General features: G+C 38.7%; 1 protein-coding gene and 4 long non-coding RNA genes across 5 annotated transcripts; 1 reads left to right on the top strand and 4 right to left on the bottom strand.

The window, feature by feature from the left end:
- Window positions 1-498: 498 nt before the first annotated feature.
- On the bottom strand, window positions 499-1454 carry LOC146482425 (uncharacterized). The gene is made up of 2 exons (XR_014864113.1): window positions 1146-1454; window positions 499-1015 (listed from the first exon to the last, which is right to left on the bottom strand). It is a non-coding gene; the product is annotated as an uncharacterized LOC146482425 (long non-coding RNA).
- Window positions 1455-2131: 677 nt separating this feature from the next.
- LOC146482424 (uncharacterized) lies at window positions 2132-3280 on the bottom strand. The gene is made up of 3 exons (XR_014864112.1): window positions 3121-3280; window positions 2951-3017; window positions 2132-2450 (listed from the first exon to the last, which is right to left on the bottom strand). It is a non-coding gene; the product is annotated as an uncharacterized LOC146482424 (long non-coding RNA).
- A 3104-nt stretch (window positions 3281-6384) lies between these two features.
- Window positions 6385-7368, bottom strand: LOC146482423 (uncharacterized). Its single transcript, XR_014864134.1, has 2 exons — window positions 6690-7368; window positions 6385-6605 (listed from the first exon to the last, which is right to left on the bottom strand). It is a non-coding gene; the product is annotated as an uncharacterized LOC146482423 (long non-coding RNA).
- Window positions 7369-7596: 228 nt separating this feature from the next.
- Window positions 7597-8738, bottom strand: LOC146482422 (uncharacterized). Its single transcript, XR_014864133.1, has 3 exons — window positions 8578-8738; window positions 8409-8475; window positions 7597-7910 (listed from the first exon to the last, which is right to left on the bottom strand). It is a non-coding gene; the product is annotated as an uncharacterized LOC146482422 (long non-coding RNA).
- A 1948-nt stretch (window positions 8739-10686) lies between these two features.
- LOC146482421 (protein cornichon homolog 1-like) lies at window positions 10687-18572 on the top strand. Its single transcript, XM_085107296.1, has 5 exons — window positions 10687-10811; window positions 10886-10954; window positions 11708-11820; window positions 14082-14225; window positions 16011-18572. Exons 1-5 carry the CDS (start codon window positions 10737-10739, stop codon window positions 16033-16035), a joined length of 426 nt encoding a protein of 141 aa, XP_084963422.1. The 5' UTR covers window positions 10687-10736; the 3' UTR covers window positions 16036-18572.
- Window positions 18573-19212: the final 640 nt, after the last annotated feature.

Here is a 19212-nt window from a genome sequence, read left to right as displayed (position 1 = left end):
GTTTGGAAATGTTTGTTTGTTTGCCAACTGGTCTACGGTGTTCGTTAAAACGATCTTTAAGTCGTCGTTTTGTTTCTCCTATGTATTGTTTGTGGCAGTGGTTGCAGTGTACCAGGTAAATAACGTTTTTAGAGTAACAGTCTATATGATGAGTAATATGTCTAGTTTCGCCGGTAGAATGAAATGTGTAACTGGTACATCCGTCTGTTGTGTATTTGCAAGTTAAACAGTTGTCTCCACATCGAAAAGATCCATGGGGTAGGTTGTTTTGTGTGGGATTACGTAGTTTGGCGCTAACTAGTAAATCACTAAGGTTCATATCAAACTTATCTCCTACGAACGTGAGCATTTGCTTGAATTTGCGTCCAGTCTGGCGCGGCCAAAATTTTTCGGTATTGGGCAAGCGCTAGAGGTAAGATGAAAACAAATAACATGGCAGCGATGGCGGCAGGGAGAGTTAAGAGGGAGATCATAGCACCAAAACGATACGCGGAAAAGGTCTTTTCATCAGAGCTTTACCGAAAAAAGACATGAGTGAAAACAACCGACCGTAAACTAATACTATATCCTGTGGACAAGGTCGGGAAGCGAAATTGCGTTGGCTACAGTGAACGCTACGACGAGTGGCGGGCATGTGAATCTGATCGAAGACAACAATCTTTTCCAGCGGATGGAACTTCGTGTTCATTTCTTCCCTCGTAAATCCTAATTTTCCTTTTCAATAACGTATTTGTCAAGTTCGTAGTAAAATATCTTCATCTCATATTAAAGTTTGGTCACGCCATTTGTTTATAATCCTTTTGACGCCGAAACCTACACTTTTCTTCTTGACTCTTTTGAGCTCGGCACACAGAGACCCAATCTTTTTTCAAAAGGCATTTATGATTCGGTTTTTCACAAAAACACTGCGAATGCCCGTTTCTTGAAAGATTTTCTCCACGATTGCAGCGAAGGCAGACTCGCCACTACCCTCAGACCACTTCATTCAATTTTGGCAATTGTGTAGAGGAGATAGCTGAAAGTTGAATAAAAACGACCGGGATAAGAAATATGCGAGATTATTAGCAATGAAAATTTAACTTATTACTGCGTGTCCGAAAAAAATCGAGACAGTTGATTTATTTAAGTTCTTATGAATAGCTTACTTGATGATACTGCATGTAGATAAAAGTGGCGGATGGCCCGCAAATCCATTATTTTGATCGTCCGATCCATCTCCCACAGCATTCACAGATCCGCAGAACGAAAATAACAGGAACAGCAGAAGTCCTCCAACTTTAACGGCGATTTGACCCACCCAACATAGTCGAAAACAAGCCGAATTATATACCAAAATAAAGGAAATTTTTCGATCTATCCGAATTTGTCGGTACAATCGAGATCCGAGCATGCGTAGAAGAGTACAGACCCATTGTTTTCACACTGGCGTGAAATTACCTTTGATTTTGGCATTTCAAAACCTGCTATACAATAGCTTTAATATTAATTTTTTTTAATTCGTTGGTACAACTGATCGCCGTTAAAATGTTTTTGAGTAATCTTGTAAAATGTTTCAAATCTTAGGTGTTCTTGAGTCAGACGTTGGTGGGGGCGTGATCACCGGAACTTGATATAAGCTTTTGTTAACACTGAGTTTGATATGGCTGGTCGGTCGGAAGGGAACAAGAGGTGTGGCTTTTCGATGCAGAGACAACTGTTTAACATGCAACTGCAAAGAGGAAGAGAGGAAGGGGAAAAGAGAAGAAAAGCCTGACACGAAAGCATTGACACGAGTATTCCGCCCCCTCGATGAGCACGACGCCTTGCCGCAAATGGTAGCCAATCAAAATAACTTACGGTCATGCAACTGTCATGTCAGCGATGGCCGCTGTGAGAGATGAATTGAATTTACCTTGACAGCTCCATTGCGAAAGACTCTCCAAACAAAATATTTTCTGTTGAGCACCACTAAACAGAATTCGCGACTAGATACAGCTTCATTTGACATTACAGGAGGAAAATGCAAATCTCACAGTTCAGAACGCCAAGAAGCGAGGACAAAAGGCGGCCACGCAGGATAATCAAAAGACAAATAGCCGTGATAAGACACACAAGATCTCAGCTACGAAAACAGATCACACGACTACAGTAATAATTCCAACTTTTTTAGTTATTTATTTCATCAATTTAATATTGCAGAGACCCTTTGACTTAACATGCGTATGTGTCAGTATCTGATTACATGCCTGTTCCAATAAAACTAGGGAATTAATTAGCACCTTTGTAAATTGACTATCAACCAATTCTTCTACGGTAGCGAAAATTTACACAGTTTCAAATTGTGGTTCAATAAACAGAAAAACAACCAGTACGGAGGTTGTTATATGGATATGGAACTTCTTCGATACTTTCCAACATCAAAAATGCAACAGGCAATATTGCTGGGACTTTGGATGACTTTGGCAGCGGATCTGATGAGAACAAAAACATGTACAAAGAAAGTGAATGAGACCAGTGATTTTGCCACCATTTTGATACACTGTATGTCATCCGTTATAAAACCACTCAAGAAAATTAAACGAATATTATACTTAACGGTAACTAAATGGGTTAGTTTTTCGATGCTTAACATTCTTTCTTCTTCTTGGGAAAATGTTGCTCTAGTCATCCACGTAAACGATGTGATACCGATACGATATCGTTACTGTGCGCCTAAATGAAAATCGTGTATTCACTTATAGCTCAGTCAATTATCAATGAGATGCCCCTCCCCCTACCCCCCGGCCTCCACCCACCCTCACCTGGGGTAATCGGGGCACTAATAGACCTCAAAATGGAAATACCCCCACCATGACAAACATCCAAAGAATGCCCGTGGGATTGGTCACGCGGCTTGGAAATGACTGAGCCATTAAATGAAAAGTAAAGTACGCAGTTTTTCGGCTCATCTTCTGATAACTATTTTATTTACCTTTTAAGTCGGTTGTTTTGGAATGCTCCTCCACAGTTTGCAGCGAGTTTACATCCTGGAGCACAATCTGCGGCAGCATATATCGAACAGCCGTAAATAAACATTAGAACCTGCTTAGAAACTCTCAGTTGAAAAACAACTTTAAATTAACAAGCTACGTGTTATTGTACCTCGTCTGTTGCGGACATTTTTCTCAAAGATAATTATGATGAAACGTTTATTTTGGTTGTTTGAAAGCTGAATGTAACTTTGGAGAAGGCCAAGAAAAATCGATGCTCGTTCTTTCTAGGTTACAACTTTTATGGATTGTCATACCGCTACTGCGTAATTTACGGCCAGAAAGTGATCACACATAAACTCCGTGTTAAAATAAAGTTATCCAATCCAATCCAATCCAGCAGTCATCGTCATCATGGGACTTTGTAAAATGAGGCAATCATTGCACCCTAGAGCAGTGGGGTGGTCTAAAACTCCGAATGATTTATATATTTTCGCATCTATCAACTCTTCAGTAATTACAGTAAAACGCGACATATATAATTTGCAATGGCAATCCGGTTTTATCCCTAATTTAACCATTCAACAGCACAAGATACTCAAAGGCAGTCAGTCGGTGTTTGCAAGATGCAATGTTAGTTGAGTGAGTGCCCGGGAAATGGGTGGGGGGGGGGGGGTGGGGAATTGGTACTCCCATATGAGCTGCATAGGTATGTGCCACTGTGAAGGATATGATTTGAAGCGAGTTTACTCTCGAATAGGGTATAGAAATCAGAGAGTTTTGGTCTAGAACAGGGTATCATTTCCCGCGAAACTAATCAGTTGATTGAAGAATTTAGTCCGAGAAAGTTTAGGTTTAGGATCAATAGAGTGGGGATATTCGGTGTTTACTCTAGAATAGGGTTGCCGAATTAAAAGTGAACATGATCTAGTGTAGGTCAAGGTTCTAGCGGTACACCCCCAGCTAAAATGCGTGCCAGTCGCAGTTATCGAAGACTAAATGGCGTGATCGACCGAGTTGAAAACGGTTGCCCTCTGACTTGCACGTTGTTGAACGGCGAACGGAGGCATACGCGATGCACGAGTCATGCACGGCGTCGCGCTTGCCTCTACTCGTCTGAAACTTGATGCACTATAAAATAACTCGTGCTCTGCAGGCTAGTTTTACAACGTGTAACAACATGTTAAATCGAGTAAACGATGCTTAAAATGTAGCCTTTGGACTACAGCTGTTCGTACAAAAAAGCGTAAAAGCGTACGCGACAATGCCGAAATGTAGTATGGGAAATACCTAAAAAAACTTCAATGATAGTCAAAATTTATATTGCCTCGACCGTACGGCGAAGACTTGAGATGGCGGGCAATATGGATTCTGAGCTTTTATTGAAATTTATTGGGTATTTCCCAAACTACCTTTCGGTATTGTCGCGTACGCTTTTAGTCTTTTTTGGACAACTTTTGTCGAAACAGCTGTATATCGAGTATCGAATCGCGTTATTGATATTGTAAATTGTTAAAACTGTATGATTGACAGTTGCGAAGAGAAATAATCTAAAAAAAAAGAAGAGCAAGGCTGATTTCACGGTCAGGGAAGTATACTATCCAATATTTCGAAGGGCACGGCCTTTCTCACCTTCAGGATATGTTTGAGACTCACACTGTGGCAAGAGACGCCACAATTTAAAACAGTTACAATAGATACCTAAAAAAGAGGGTCCCCAATACGGTTCTTCAATCCCGCCATCCCGGACAAATTTTTCCCTCAATCCCGTAATCCCGACCGCTGTTTTAGCCCAATCCCGATCCCGGTCAGGGCATAATTTTTTTCAACCCCTTTACCTCGAGATAAAAAGACATTTTCAGTTGGATGTAATTCCCACTGCAAATTTGAGCAGTGATATTAGCACTGGTCTTTGGTCACCGAGAAATTAGGTGTAAGATTATTTCTTCTATTTCTTTCCACCATTCGGACGACATCGTTCATTTCACTCGCGTTTTCAAAGTTTCAATAAGGCCCCGTCACGATATGGAGAAAGTTGTCCCGGGAAAGAGGGTCGCCCTCCCAGCCGACAGCGAGCGTTTATATGAGAAAAGAATTGACTCCTTTGCCCGAGCCAACAGCGCTCGCCTTGACGGAGTTGACCCGGAGTTGACCCGGAGTCCACCCAGCCCCAGCTTCGCGAGGTTTTGCGAGTCACGTATTTCTAGTATATATATATATATATATATGTATATTTAACAATTATTCCATGAGCGCGCGTTGGATATGGGATGATAGATAGCCAACGAGGCGCGAAGCGCCGAGTTGGCTATAATCATCTCATATCCAACAAGCGCAAGTGGAATAATTGTTTTATTAAAAACAATCAAGAAATATTGCTAAATCTTACTGATTTTGCTGTGCAAGAACAACCAGCAGACAATTTAATGGTCGCTATTTCTCGGCCATGGTATAATTGCTCATATACCGTAGCTGCTTAGCCAATCAAATCCCTCGAATTGCATTATAATGTTTATATCTTTGAAGGTGTCCGCACTGTTGCCTAGCAACAGTGAAAAACAAAGTATGAATGACGTCAGACTGTCTGGCGTCGTCTGGAGCAAAATTTGCATACATCGAAAAAAAATATGCGTGCATGATCAAATTTCAACTGCAATGTTCATTAATATTCACTGGATACAGAACCATCTCTCCAGAATCTTTTCCATTTCTTTTAGAAATCTTTTTTGTGAGAGATTGCATTGAAGAAATTTCACGTTTTGTGGCCGCAGTAAAATAATTTTTCGTGGGAAATAAATTCATCGAACACGACAGCGCTGCACGCCCGTTGTACATTACGTCGCGTCAGAAATAGTTTTTAAACCGCAAACTAGCCTGTGGAACTACAAAAAGACCATGCTCATCAAAAAAATCCTATGCCTTTTTTAATCTCCTCATTTGATGCTACAATACGAGTAAAGGGGGTTTTCCACCCAGCCCCAGCTTCGCGAGGTTTTGCGAGTCACGTATTTCTAGTATATATATATGTATATATGTTTATATCTTTGAAGGTGTCCGCACTGTTGCCTAGCAACAGTGAAAAACAAAGTATGAATGACGTCAGACTGTCTGGCGTCGTCTGGAGCAAAATTTGCATATATCGAAAAAAAATATGCGTGCATGATCAAATTTCAACTGCAATGTTCATTAATATTCACTGGATACAGAACCATCTCTCCAGAATCTTTTCCCTTTCTTTTAGAAATCTTTTTTGTGAGAGATTGCATTGAAGAAATTACACGTTTTGTGGCCGCAGTAAAATAATTTTCCGTGGGAAATAAATTCATCGAACACGACAGCGCTGCACGCCCGTTGTACATTACGTCGTGTCAGAAATAGATTTTCAACCGCAAACTAGCCCGTGGAACTACGAAAAGACCATGCTCATCAAAAAAAATCCTATGCACCTTTTAATCTCCTCATTTGATGCTACAACTTATGCTAACTATTCGCATTTACATATGAAAAGCAGTGAGGTCTGTATCAAAACAAGGTCAACCTCAGCCTCGCTTTTAATTCAAGACCAGGTCACTAAGCATACAACTGTAAAATGGCCTATTCGTCAGCATTCGTTAGTCTTGGTAACCGTGCGTCCTATTGAAATCCCAGCCGCGGTCGCTAAGCGCGCGAGCGTTAACTCACTTTTTAGTGTCAACGCTCACGCGCTTAGCGGCCGCGCCTGGGGTTTCAATAACATGGCACGGTTACCAAGACTTAACGAATGCATGCTGGCGATATAAGAATGTTATGGCTATTCTACAAGAAATAAATGGGGAGAAACGACCAGAAAAGACAAAAGACTACTTCATTTAGTCGAAACCCATGTTTCCTATAGCCTATGATCAAATTATTGCCATGTGACGTGAGGATCAAATTTCATCGAAATTTTTACCTTCAGGTTTGTTCTTTGGGTAATCTTTTATTCGCAGCTAGGGTGTTTTATTCGACAATTAGAAATTCTAGCTATTCTAGACCAAAGGAGTGCTGTTTCTTTGACCCAATAAGTTGTCTTTTTTTAATGCACATCAGGTGAATAATTAACAATATGCTAATATCTGAAATTGCTGGAAAACACGCGGACTGCAATGGGTTAATATGTACCCGAAATCCCCCTCCTCCCCCCACCCCTCCCCCACACACCGACCTGAATGACACTTTTCCAATGGCAATTTAATAATAAGGTAACTCTTGAATAGTGCAGGGACCACTTGTACAAACAGCAGCAAAGTGTAGCCGGATCTTTGTGTAGATCAGGATCAGCAATGTTGAACAAAACGTAAAATAAAATGCAAGGCTGATCGGACAGCTAAAATAATTTTATTTTATTTTATAATTAAATTTTAATAATAATAATAATAATAATAATAATTTTTTTTTTTTTCATTTTATTTTATTTTTTTTGGGGGGCAATAAAATTATTTTAGCTGTCCGATCAGCCTTGCATTTTATTTTACGTTTAATTTAATAATAGCAATTTTCAAAGTGTAATCTTTAATTATAAGTGATTTTGCCAGATGTAAAGTGAAACGGACAATTGCGGGTGTATCTTGCGTAACCGTTCCACATACTGAATGAGAGGCTGCTTCTGCAGTAAAGAGTAGTAAAACGATTAACTTGTAATTTTTATTGCCAAACCGACTTGGATTCAGTTGTTTTTTAGTTATAAAAGGATTACTGTGCAATCTTGGTTCACTATCGCAAGAGTTATACGACTGTTAAAATTTGACCGGCCAAAAACGGGTAGTGTCCGAGCAAAAATATGTTTGACCGGACAACGTGACGGGCGCCTGCCCGTTAGTTATCTGCAGCCCTGGCAACCAGTACGGAGGTTGTTATATGGATATGGAACTTCTTCGATACTTTCCAACATCAAAAATGCAACAGGCAATATTGCTGGGACTTTGGATGACTTTGGCAGCGGATCTGATGAGAACAAAAACATGTACAAAAAAAGTGAATTAGACGAGTGATTTTGCCACCATTTTGACATGTCATCAGTTATTAAACCACTCAAGAAAATCAAACGAATATTATACTTAACGGTGACTGAAAGGATTAGTTTTTCGATGATTAACATTCTTCCTTCTTCTTGGGAAAATGTTGCGCTAGTCATCCACGAAAACGATGTGATACTGATACGATATCGTTACTGTGCGCCTAAATGAAACTCGTGCCGAGTCATCCACTTATAGCTCAGTCAATTATCAATGAGATGCCCCTCCCCCTACCCCCGGCATCCATCCACCCTCACCTGGGGTAATTGGGGCACTAATAGACCTCAAAGAGGAAATACCCCTTCCACGACAAACATCTAAAGAATGCCCGTGGGATTGGTCACGCGGCTTGGAAATGACTTAGCCATTAAATGAAAAGTAAAGTACGCAGTTTTTCGGCTCATCTTCTGATAACTATTTTATTTACCTTTTAAGTCGGTTGTTTTGGAATGTTCCTCCACAGTTTGCAGCGAGTTTTCATCCTGGAGCACAATCTGCGGAAACAAACGTCGAACAGACGGAAATAAACATTAGAACCTGCTTAGAAACTCTCAGTTGAAAAACAACTTTAAATTAACACTGACATGTTATTGTACCTCGTCTGTTGCGGACATTTTTCTCAAAGATAATTATGATGAAACGTTTATCTTGGTTGTTTGAAAGCTGAATGCAACTTTGAAGAAGGCCAAGAAAAATCGATGCTCGTTCTTTCGAGGTTACAACTTTTATGGATTGTCATACCGCTACTGGGTTCTTTACGGCCAGAAAGTGATCACACATAAACTCCGTGTTAAAATAAAGTTACCCAATCCAATCCAATCCAGCAGTCATCGTCATCATGGGACTTTGTAAAATGAGGCAATCATTGCACCCTAGAGCAGTGGGGTGATCTAACACTCCGAATGATTTACATATTTTCACATTTATCAACTCTTCCGTAATTGCAGTAAAACGCGACATATATAATTTGCAGTGGCAATCCGGTTTTATCCCAGATTTAACCATTCGCCAGCACAAGATCCTCAGAGGCAGTCAGTCGGTGTTTGCAAGATGCAATGTTAGTTGAGTGAGTGCCCGGGAAATGGGTTGGGGGGGGGGGGGGGGATTGGTACTCCCATATGAGCTGCATAGGTTTGTGCTACTGTGAAGGATATGATTTGAAGCGAGTTTACTCTCGAATAGGGTATAGAAATCAGAGAGTTTTGGTCTAGAACAGGGTATCATTTTCCGCAAAACTAATCAGTTGATTGAAGAATTTAGTCGGAGAAAGTTTAGGTTTAGGATCAATAGAGTGGGGATTTTTGGTAATACTCTAGAGTAGGGTTGCAAATTAAAGGTGAACATGGTCTAGTGTAGGTCAAGGTTCTCAGAGTTTTAGTGGCACACCCCCAGCTAAAATGCGTGCCAGTCGCAGTTATCGAAGACTAAATGGCGTGATCGATCGAGTTGAAAACGGTTGCCTTGTGACTTGCACGCTGTTGAAAAGCGAGCAGAGGCATACGCGATGCGCGAGTCATGCACGGCGTCGCGCTTGCATGCCTCTACTCGTCTGAAACTTGATGCATTATAAAATAGTTCCTTTTCTGTAGGCTAGTTTTACAACGTGTAGCAACATGTTAAGGTTACCGTATACCTTTAGAGGTGTCTCATGTCCAAGCGATGTAGCGCTTCCGGTTTAAATTGAAGGTACTTAAACCCCTATATCAAATTAAAGCTTATAGAGCTGGCTATCAAACTTCACCAAGAATTTAAAAAAAAATTGAATTGCCGCATTTTCCACGACCTCTGAACGCGACCGTCCGAATCATCTTTTGAAAGCTACAAGTCAAAGCGAATTTTGTTTTTCGCTAACTTAAATTGCTCCTCAGTTTCTGGACCTAAAGCGCTAATAAAACGTGTCTGCGTTCGAATTTCTGGGTCAAAATCGCCCTGGCGCTGGAGCATTTCTGACAGAGCTTTCCTCCCTTTTCTCTCTATATAACGCTCAGGTAAACGATGAAAGCAAAATCTTCAAAATCGCCTAAATTCGCCGTTTTCAGGCAAAAGAACGACAAAGCAGAACGATTGAGGTAAGTTTACATTTATTGCGACTTTTCAGATAAACATTTTCCCTAACATTTGGCTATAATATGAACCTTATAATATTTCCATACAAATCCTTAAAATTTTGTTAACAGTCACCAGTCACACCGTTTGTGGGGGTACCCTGTGGTTTAAAATGTAGCCTTTGGCCGTATATCGACTATGTCGAGTATCAAATCGCGTGATCGATATTGAAAATTTTTAAAATGGTATGATTGACAGCGAAAAGAAAGCCTGGAAGAATTAATATTCTGCGAGGATCTTTCTTCTATTTGATCTTTCATCTACACTTCAAAATAGCTGTTTCAGATATATTTAAATATCAGTAAAAAGGAAGTTTTGTTGCAAATGAAGCAGTCCGAGTCGTTCCAAACTTGCAATCTTATTGGTGGATGAAAAACCAAACTTACTTGACGCAGGCGCAATGAAGGTACACGGGCCGGACAGATAAGAGAACAGTAAAATGGATATGGTAATCTTGTGCAAATGAAACGGTAATTTTAGTGGAGTATCGCACTTACCATAAGTCCGATAAGTTTCATTTCAAGCGGTTGAAAATTCCCGCTCGCTGGCGCCCTGGAGAAAAATTCCTGGGGACGAGGTTAGATTACAACTTAGTGACCTGGCTACATTAGCTTTGTGGCCTGGCCGGCTTCACAAGTGTCAAGCGAAAATGTCCTTCGAAGTTTTCGCTTTTATTTTGGCGATTCTGATCAGCATTGCTTTGATATTTTTCGCAATCTGGAATGTAAGTATGCGCGCACTGCCTTACCGAAGTGTATTTCATTTCATTTCCAAGCTTTTCATCTTTTTTCCCTTTAGATTATTGCGTTCGATGACCTCAAAACAGACTACAAAAACCCAGTGGATCTTTGTAATAGTTTGAATCCCGTAAGTTTTTTAATTTTTAAATTGTTTAATGTATCAATATCAGGGTTCGTTAACCCCCCTTGGTTAATTTTTGCCTGTTTGAGACTTTAACTTTTAAAAACCCCATAAAAAATTGTGAAATAGTACTTTTCGTACATTCAATGCATGATTGTACAATTTCGTTGCTACCCTTTTGCAATTGGAACGCGTACGGGTCGTTTTCAAGAAAGTAAGCTTACGTTTCAACACGTCTTCAGCGAGTTTTTGACTTCTGCCGCAACAATCCCCATCATTGAATATTCTGAGTTTATTCTGTGTGTTGGTGGAAGAGGTCAACAGTACCATATTCACATAAATTGAAGGTTAATGGAGTAACTTGTAGACATTTTAAATGTAGTGTTATACATGTAAGTTAATTCCGTAATAATGTAGTGTACAAAGATTTTTCTTATTTCTTCAGGGTCATTAAAACACAAGAAGAAGTGTGGAAGAACACTAAACCTTTAAAGAAACATGTTTCGTACAATGTATATAGCGCCTGTATACACTAAACTGTCTTTCTTAGAACATTTATAATATATATCATAAGCAAAGCACCTGCCATGTTTTTGACTTTGAAAACTTCATCTCAGATTATAAACCAAGTCCACTGATTTAAAATTGTCAGAAAACAGGCTTGTTCTCTTTCTCAGTTGTAGTATTACCGGTACATGTAAAATATATGTGGAGAAAGTAAAAAGAATGTGCTATAGCGGTATGTTTTTGTCTTTGCAGCTTGTCTTACCAGAATATGGCATCCATCTGTTCATTAGTCTCCTTTTGCTGGCTGGAGGACAGTGGACAGCCTTCCTTTTTAATCTCCCTCTCATAATCTACAATATTCACAGGTACTGATCGAATCAAAACTTCATAAGTTTCCCCTTTGTAACCTTTTACAAGGACACAAGCACAGCTACACACAATTGGCTGCCGGTAGGCAGGCACATGTGACAACATCTCAATAATTATTTTAAGTGACTATCACCCTTATGCAATTCCTTTCATTCTCAAAAGTAAACGTAGAAAGTAAGCCAAAACAAGCAAAATAAAAAGATTAATTTTTGTAGTTATTCGTGATTTTTAAAACGCGATCGAAATTACAATTTCCGAAGTTAAAACCTCTCCATTAGAGGACTGGCACTAGAGAGTTGTGACATCGACCTGGTATCTTGATAACAAGCACACAACAAAACAGCTGTGACTCAGAGTGAATTCTACACGAGCTGTTTGGGGTTCTGGCCGATTTTTGAGCCCAAAAGCTGAACACTGACTCTGAATCCAAGCAAAACTAGAACTCTGATGATTCAGAATTTACCTACAACCCTGGCTACGTGATTGACCCGACGATCAAGCACGTAAAATAAGAACTCGCATGTTAAGTGCTTCTTTCTCAGTCTTTTGATCAATTTAGTTTTTTGTATGTTTACAGCGGGTTGGCAGGACAATTTGAAGGATTTCATTTGTATGATTACCATAGAACAAAACCATGTGCTTAACTGTAGCATGTATTGTATTTTGATCCCAAAGGACATTTCTGGGTTTTGAGTTCTGCGTTTAGCACCTGTTTATTTCACCTCTTGTTGTTTCTGTTTAGCCACTGTCATTCTTATGCTATTCATTTTACTAGTATTTAGGTTTAGTTTGGCTCATTTCAGTTCACGGTCCAGTGACAGTACAGCTTCTAGTTAGGATTTGAACCGTGTGATAATCCTTAACCTCAGAAAGCGACTGCTATTGTTGTTATCTTTGTTAGGATTTGAATTGTGTAATTACATATTGCCTGGCCCAGCCGTTTGTTTTTGTGGCAAGATGTTGTGTCTCTGATCATTGCTATTTGTCTTTGATCCTTTCTTTAGCATTGTAGATTTCTTCGAGAGCTTTGTAATGCGTGAAATTGAGGGCTTAAGTCTGTTTAGTGACGGCTTCGTTTTTTTCATCCCCTCACTTTGCTTTGTTTGTGACAATGAAATCTTGAATGTCTCTGGAGCAGGAGCAGATATTCAAAAAAGAAAATGCCATTCTTGTTCTCTTTGAAAGACCTTTCAAATAAGCATTTATAAGTTAATTTTTACTTCATAAGCACTTTAAGGGAGCTATAAAATTTTGGTCTTTAGGAAAAGACAGAAAATTTCTTAATATTTGAATGACAACATAGTTTCTAGTATTGTAGGTGTGACATTGGTTGTTTTTAAGCATCCCCTAAAAAAAAGTACCATCCATGCTGTTAATTACTTCTTTTGTTAAAAATGGTGAAATAAGACTTTTACTAATAGCTACAAAATGGTAAATTCTAGAACTACTTAGCCACAAAATAATTCTAGAACAACAAGAAGAGAGCAATCAACTGAATTCTTGGAAGGACCAACTTGTGATCTGTTCTAGCGCATTTTGGAAACAAACATGCGAGAACTGGAAAAACGTAAGCCTTACATTTTTTCAAGTTTCAATTCATTCCAACCTGATCTGTCTCTGGCCAGAAGCACTAATCGAGAGTTCTGTAGCACTGGGGTGACAACTAAATATAATTTTATACCAAGACTAGTGAATATATTTTTGGTTCTAATGATGGACAAACATTTTAAGGTTTTAAAATGGCATGTGTGATACTTCCCCTTTAATATGTTCTTTGTTTGCTAAATGCTGTCATAAACTAGACCTAAACTATACATGTAAAAGCGTTCTCCGGTAAAGCTTTAACTGGTAAAAATTATTTATAAGCTTTTGACAGTCAGTCTACTGTCTTCAACAGATAAACATAGGTGATGAAATAAACCGTAAGGAAAATTAAATATGGAGAGTAATGTGCATAAATTAAAGGGAAAATTATTCCATCACATATTTTTATCTGTTGAAGACAGCTTATAGTCGAAAGCTTATAGTTTTTTAAAATCGCTTTACCAGATTGAGAACGCTTTTACGTACCGTTTCATTGTTTATTATGAATCCTGGTAACGCATCTTTAATGCATGTAATATTATTATTTTTACATAGACCCAAACTGCTGGCACTGATAGCACCAGTTGCAGAATACATATTCTTTAACTGTGAATGTTTTAATCCAAGTCTAGTTATTAAAAACTGCTGTCTGTTTTGATTTACGTCATTTCAGGTATGCTAACAGACCTGTGATGAGTGTGCCTGGTCTGTACGACCCTACAGAGGTCATGAACGCTAGTGAGATGTCTCGGTGCCAGAAGGAAGGATGGATCAAACTGGCATTCTTTTTACTAAGTTTTTTTTATTATCTCTATAGGTAAGTAACTGTGGACAGGTAGAAAAATGCCTCAAGTGAATGTACATGTAATTTATCTACTAGATTAATATCAGTGTTCAATCTAGAAATTAGTCAAAGTGGGTCATACACCCACATGGCATTTTAAATTGGGTCATTTCAAAAATGGTTAGGGTCAAACTATGATATTGAAACTTTGAACAACTGACTTATTGAACTGACTTCTCCAGCTTCACCATCCTTATCCAGCCCATCTTCATGTTTTTCAGGTTCAACTGCCATTCTCTTTTGCATAAAAAATGAACTTAGTTTTTATTGTCGTTTCATAATGAAACGAAAACAAAAAAACGAAGTCAACAAAATGAAGCGTGAATCCATCAGCAAAGCAATGTATGCAGAATGTTGAAATGTACGCGCCAGTCTCTCTTGGAATTGCATGGAAGGCCTGACACAAAAACTACTCATAAGCACGAAGTCTGAAATGCAAGTCATTTCGCGCATTCATTTGTGGCTAGTAAACACACCTATTTTTTTTTTAAATTTACTTTTATTATTGCCTGCTGCTTTGGAAGTACTTATATATGAAGTAACTTTTTTGTGTCAGTAATAATGACTCCGCGATAATTTCATTTTGCATCAGAATAGAATATTCCACATCCGTCATTCCATGACGCAAAAACGTGGCCTAGCTAGATTGAACACTGAATATACAATCAAGTCATGCAAAATTTTGGGGTCCTCCATTGGCTACATGGAAAGGATAGCACAAAAAATTAACTAGCAACACACAGAACCTTTTTAGAAGTATTTCCCTGTAATTTTTTTAGTAACATTGACTGTTAATGTTTTGAGCCCAAAAGTCATATGTATCATAAGTCAGTATGTATGATCAGCTGTGTGATTGTAGCCATGAATAGGGCTAAAGCTGACAAAAAGTGTACCGACTGAGATTGCATGAGTGCCAGGAACAATAATATTTAAAATTGCTAGAATGTAATAATTTATTAAGCAATAACTGCTTAACTGCCCAGAAACTATGGTCAATTGCTTCTGGCTGAAAATGGCCTGGATGGAGACTGATTGCAACTTGAAGTAATATATCAAAGACGAGAAGGTGTGTTTTATCAGATGTCCAAACACTGAGAAGTAGGTTAAAAAAACGAGGCACAGCTGAAATTTTTTTTTAAATAACTTCAAGGTGTTTGGATATCTGATGAAACACACTTGCAAGTGTTTGATATGGCTTCTCAAATGATCAATAATTCTTGGAGAAATTCAAGGCTAAAGTTCGTACGATTTTATGGTAATTAGAAACGCATATCCAAACCACGGTCACAGTAGACATTTTCTTTGTTTTCTCTTGATGAATAATTATTATCAGTTCGAGAAGCAAATGTCAATTTCTTTTTCAAGGGTCTTCTTTGGCATATTGTGAAAATCGCTTATAAATTATCTATCAATTCTGTTTTTTTTTTCTACCTTTTGAGACAACCTTTGAATCATGTGTTTTATTATGTTGCTCAGGGCCCAGTTGCTCGAAGTATGGTTAGCGCTAACCCGGGTTAAATACCATAACAACCTATAGGTTTTAATACCTCTTAACCAATGGTTAGCGCTAACCATGCTTCGAGCAACTCAGCCCTGGGTGCTTTACCAGCAATTCTGTTTTTAAGCAAGCATACTTTTAAGTTTGTACGATACTTTGTGCAGTTTTGACTAAGACGCCATGATTAATGATTGTGGAAATCCAGCCTTATAGAGTCGCGATCAGGACTAAGATAATTGTTTGTGTGTTTTATTTCTCAGGATGATGTATGCAATGTTGGTCTGACAGAATCCTTCTAAACGAACGGCAACTTACAGTAACACAACACAAAGAAACAGGGTGCAAGATCTTATTTTGAGTCGTGTCACTAGTTAGGTACCATTGTAAGGCGAGAAATGTTTCCAGATTCTGTAGTTTTATCCATGATCCGTGTAAATGACAAAGCAAATAATATCTAGCTCCATGTAAGAACTTCAGGAGGGTGAAATTTTATTTCATGATAGGCATGTCATATGGCACTTTCAGGCAAAAAAAGAATACAGTCAAACTTAGTCATTACTGACAGAAACTTTTGAGACCAGATAAAGTGTGTGTATGTGTTGTTGGAGTGTCCTTCTTAGTGGATAAATTTTAAGGAACTTGTATGGGGTGGGACCATGAAAACTGTCTGTAAAAATGAGGTGTCCCTAAAGCAGGGTTACGTTTCTCCAGGGCTCACATGGTCATGGGACAGTCATGGAAAGTCGTGGGATTTGAAATTTGCATTCCAGGCCGGGGCCTGGAAAAGTCATCAGGGTGGAAACTGGAAACATTTGTTTGGGTCGTGGAAAAGTTATGGAATTTCAGATTTTTTCCCGGTTTTTTTTGCTGATGGTTGAAAAGTAAATAAATTTAGGGCCACTTTGTGTCAAGCATCAAATTATTCAGGCAGTGGGGTATTTCAGCTGTCAATTTTGAGGTCATTGAATGGGATTTAAAGTCATGAAAATGTCATGGCATTTTCGTTCGCAGTTTCTGTATGAACCGTGTCCATTGTAGAGAAACGTTAAGCACACAACTTAGTGCACAATTTACAAGACATTAGTTTAGGTTAGTTTAATGCATTCGTCTCAACAATTACAATTAAGGACGGCGCTTCCTAATACGGAAGTATTTTTGCACAGTTTGTGACTATGTGGGAAAAGCAGACCTTAGTATGGGCTACTGGAATCCAAAAAGAAAATAGACCATTTCCGAGTTGCTTTGAATCTCATTATAAAAGCGAGGCTAAGTGCAAAGTTTTTGTTATGAAAATTAGTTTTCATTCATGTGCAAACAAAACTAATTTTCATATGAAAAGTTTTGCACTTAGCCTCGCTTTCATCGTGAGGTTCTCAGCAACTCGGAAATGGCCTATTGGGGGTAGCGAGGCATTTTTTAGAGATAATTAATAAAAGAATTGTTCTTAAAAGCAGTAAAATACAAAGCAATGTATGGTGTTTTGATCCAAATTGAAGCTTTATTATCTCTGAAAAATGAATGGTTACCTTTAATTTCCTTTTTAAATACCGAGCACTTGGCTAAGTTCTGCTCTTTCCGTATGGTTTTAAAGTCAACCCAGGTCACGCGTGAACGATATTTTTGAAATTTGAACGGATTTTTGACAGTTACATGTCAGTTTTGAAAATCGCCAACGAGATTTCAGAGTTCCCGTATAAATTTTCCTAGCTTATTGACGGTATAAAGCTATGAATTTTTTTTTTTTTTTACATTGCAAAATTGAATATTTCAAGAATAACAATTGTTTCCCAAGTATTTTGAATCTTTTTTTCAGTTAATGCATCTTTTCCAGAGAAATGTCCAACATTCCATTCACTCGTCGGACATTACGAAGAGAAATTCGAATGTTTATTTCATTCTTGGAAATACTGTTCACGCGTGACCTGGATTGACTGTAAACTGCGCAAAAATATCCCTGTATTAGTAGGCACCACCCAGAAACCCGAGTATCTTGAAATGCCCAGAACGTATGCGTGGTAACAAAACTAGGGACCGTCCTTATAGCGAGGAAACTTCTTTCAGTTTGGCCAACGTTGTCACTTAACTCCTTTCTTGCACCACTAGATCATCACTTTTACTTCCCTTAGACTTCCCAATAATTCATTACCCCCAAATCACGACACACCCTAAGGCAGCTAAAGCATTTGGCCTACTAAAATCAGTTAATTACAGGAAAAATTAGAAGAAACGTTATGCAAATAACCTAAACTTACCCACTGGTCCATGCGTTAAAGGACCCTAGTCAGCCACACCTTTGTTTTTTTTTTTATATACGAGAGTTTGGCTATTATATTTTATTCGGAGCATGTCGAAATGAACGAAATCACTATGAAACTACTAAATATAATGAAACATACTTTCAGGAACACAACTTACAGTTAAGCAATAAGATTTCGCTTCACCGTACAACATCAATAATTTCGATGGCATCGAAAATGGCGGAGGCTGACTAGGGTCCTTTAAGTTCTCTCAAGTGGACTTCTTCGTCACAACTTTGTCAAAAATAAAGAACAGTTATTTATTAAAATACATGGTTTTGGAGACTGTTTTGCATATGAATCAGTTCAGGCACAGTAGAACATTATTCATTCTTTGGTAGAGTTGTGGAACAATAATAATATTACACAACTCAGTGAGAAGACCGATAGCCGTGGAACTGTTTTGTTTGTGTAACAAACCAGTATTGACAGTCAGTGTTCACCATTTAGTGTGACTTACATGAGGTAACAACTTTGACTCTGTATTTTGGATACAATAAACTTAAAACAACATTGTGAATGGAATGAAGAACTGTTTTCACTCTTTATCCTTCCTTCCCTTTCTAATCTTCCCCTTCTTTTCACCCGTTCGACCCATTCTTTCTTCTCAGCTAAAATCTTGGACGGAACAAAAAAAAAAAAAAAGAAATGAAACCCCTCCCCCTAAAATCAATGATGAATTCGCGGGCAAAGCAAAACGCGCCATTTTTGCATCATTGAAATGGGGGGAGGGGTGGTCTTAATTTTTGATTTCTTGGATAGGGTAAAAAACGGCATCATCCTTCCTCCCCAAAAATCAATGATGAATTCGGGCGCAAAGCAAAACGCGCCCTTTTCCCATCATTGAAATCGAGGGGCGGGGGGGGGGAGGGGGTGGGGTGGGGAGAAGTAGTCTTAATTTTTCATTTCAACTGTATGCCACGGAAAAAATGGAACAGAAAAAAATTGAATTGAGTCACCAGACGTGTGACATGGACACTTGCAGGAGTTTCGTCGTTGCTCTTACGGTTTTTGCTGCAACCCTTCAATTTCACGATTGTGGTCTTCCTACACCAAGACGTAATTGAAGGGCTGAGAGAGAGCATAACCGACCTATTGCTTTTTCCAATGGAAAATCATGTTAATGTTCTTGTTTTAAGTCCAGTGTATATCGCTCTAGTGGTAC

This window comes from Pavona decussata, unplaced genomic scaffold (assembly GCF_977016875.1).
Source record: "Pavona decussata unplaced genomic scaffold, jaPavDecu1.1 SCAFFOLD_46, whole genome shotgun sequence".
NCBI lineage: Eukaryota > Metazoa > Cnidaria > Anthozoa > Scleractinia > Agariciidae > Pavona > Pavona decussata.
The sequence above is the reverse complement of the archived record's forward strand: the minus strand, read 5'-3'. Positions and strand labels throughout refer to the sequence as shown.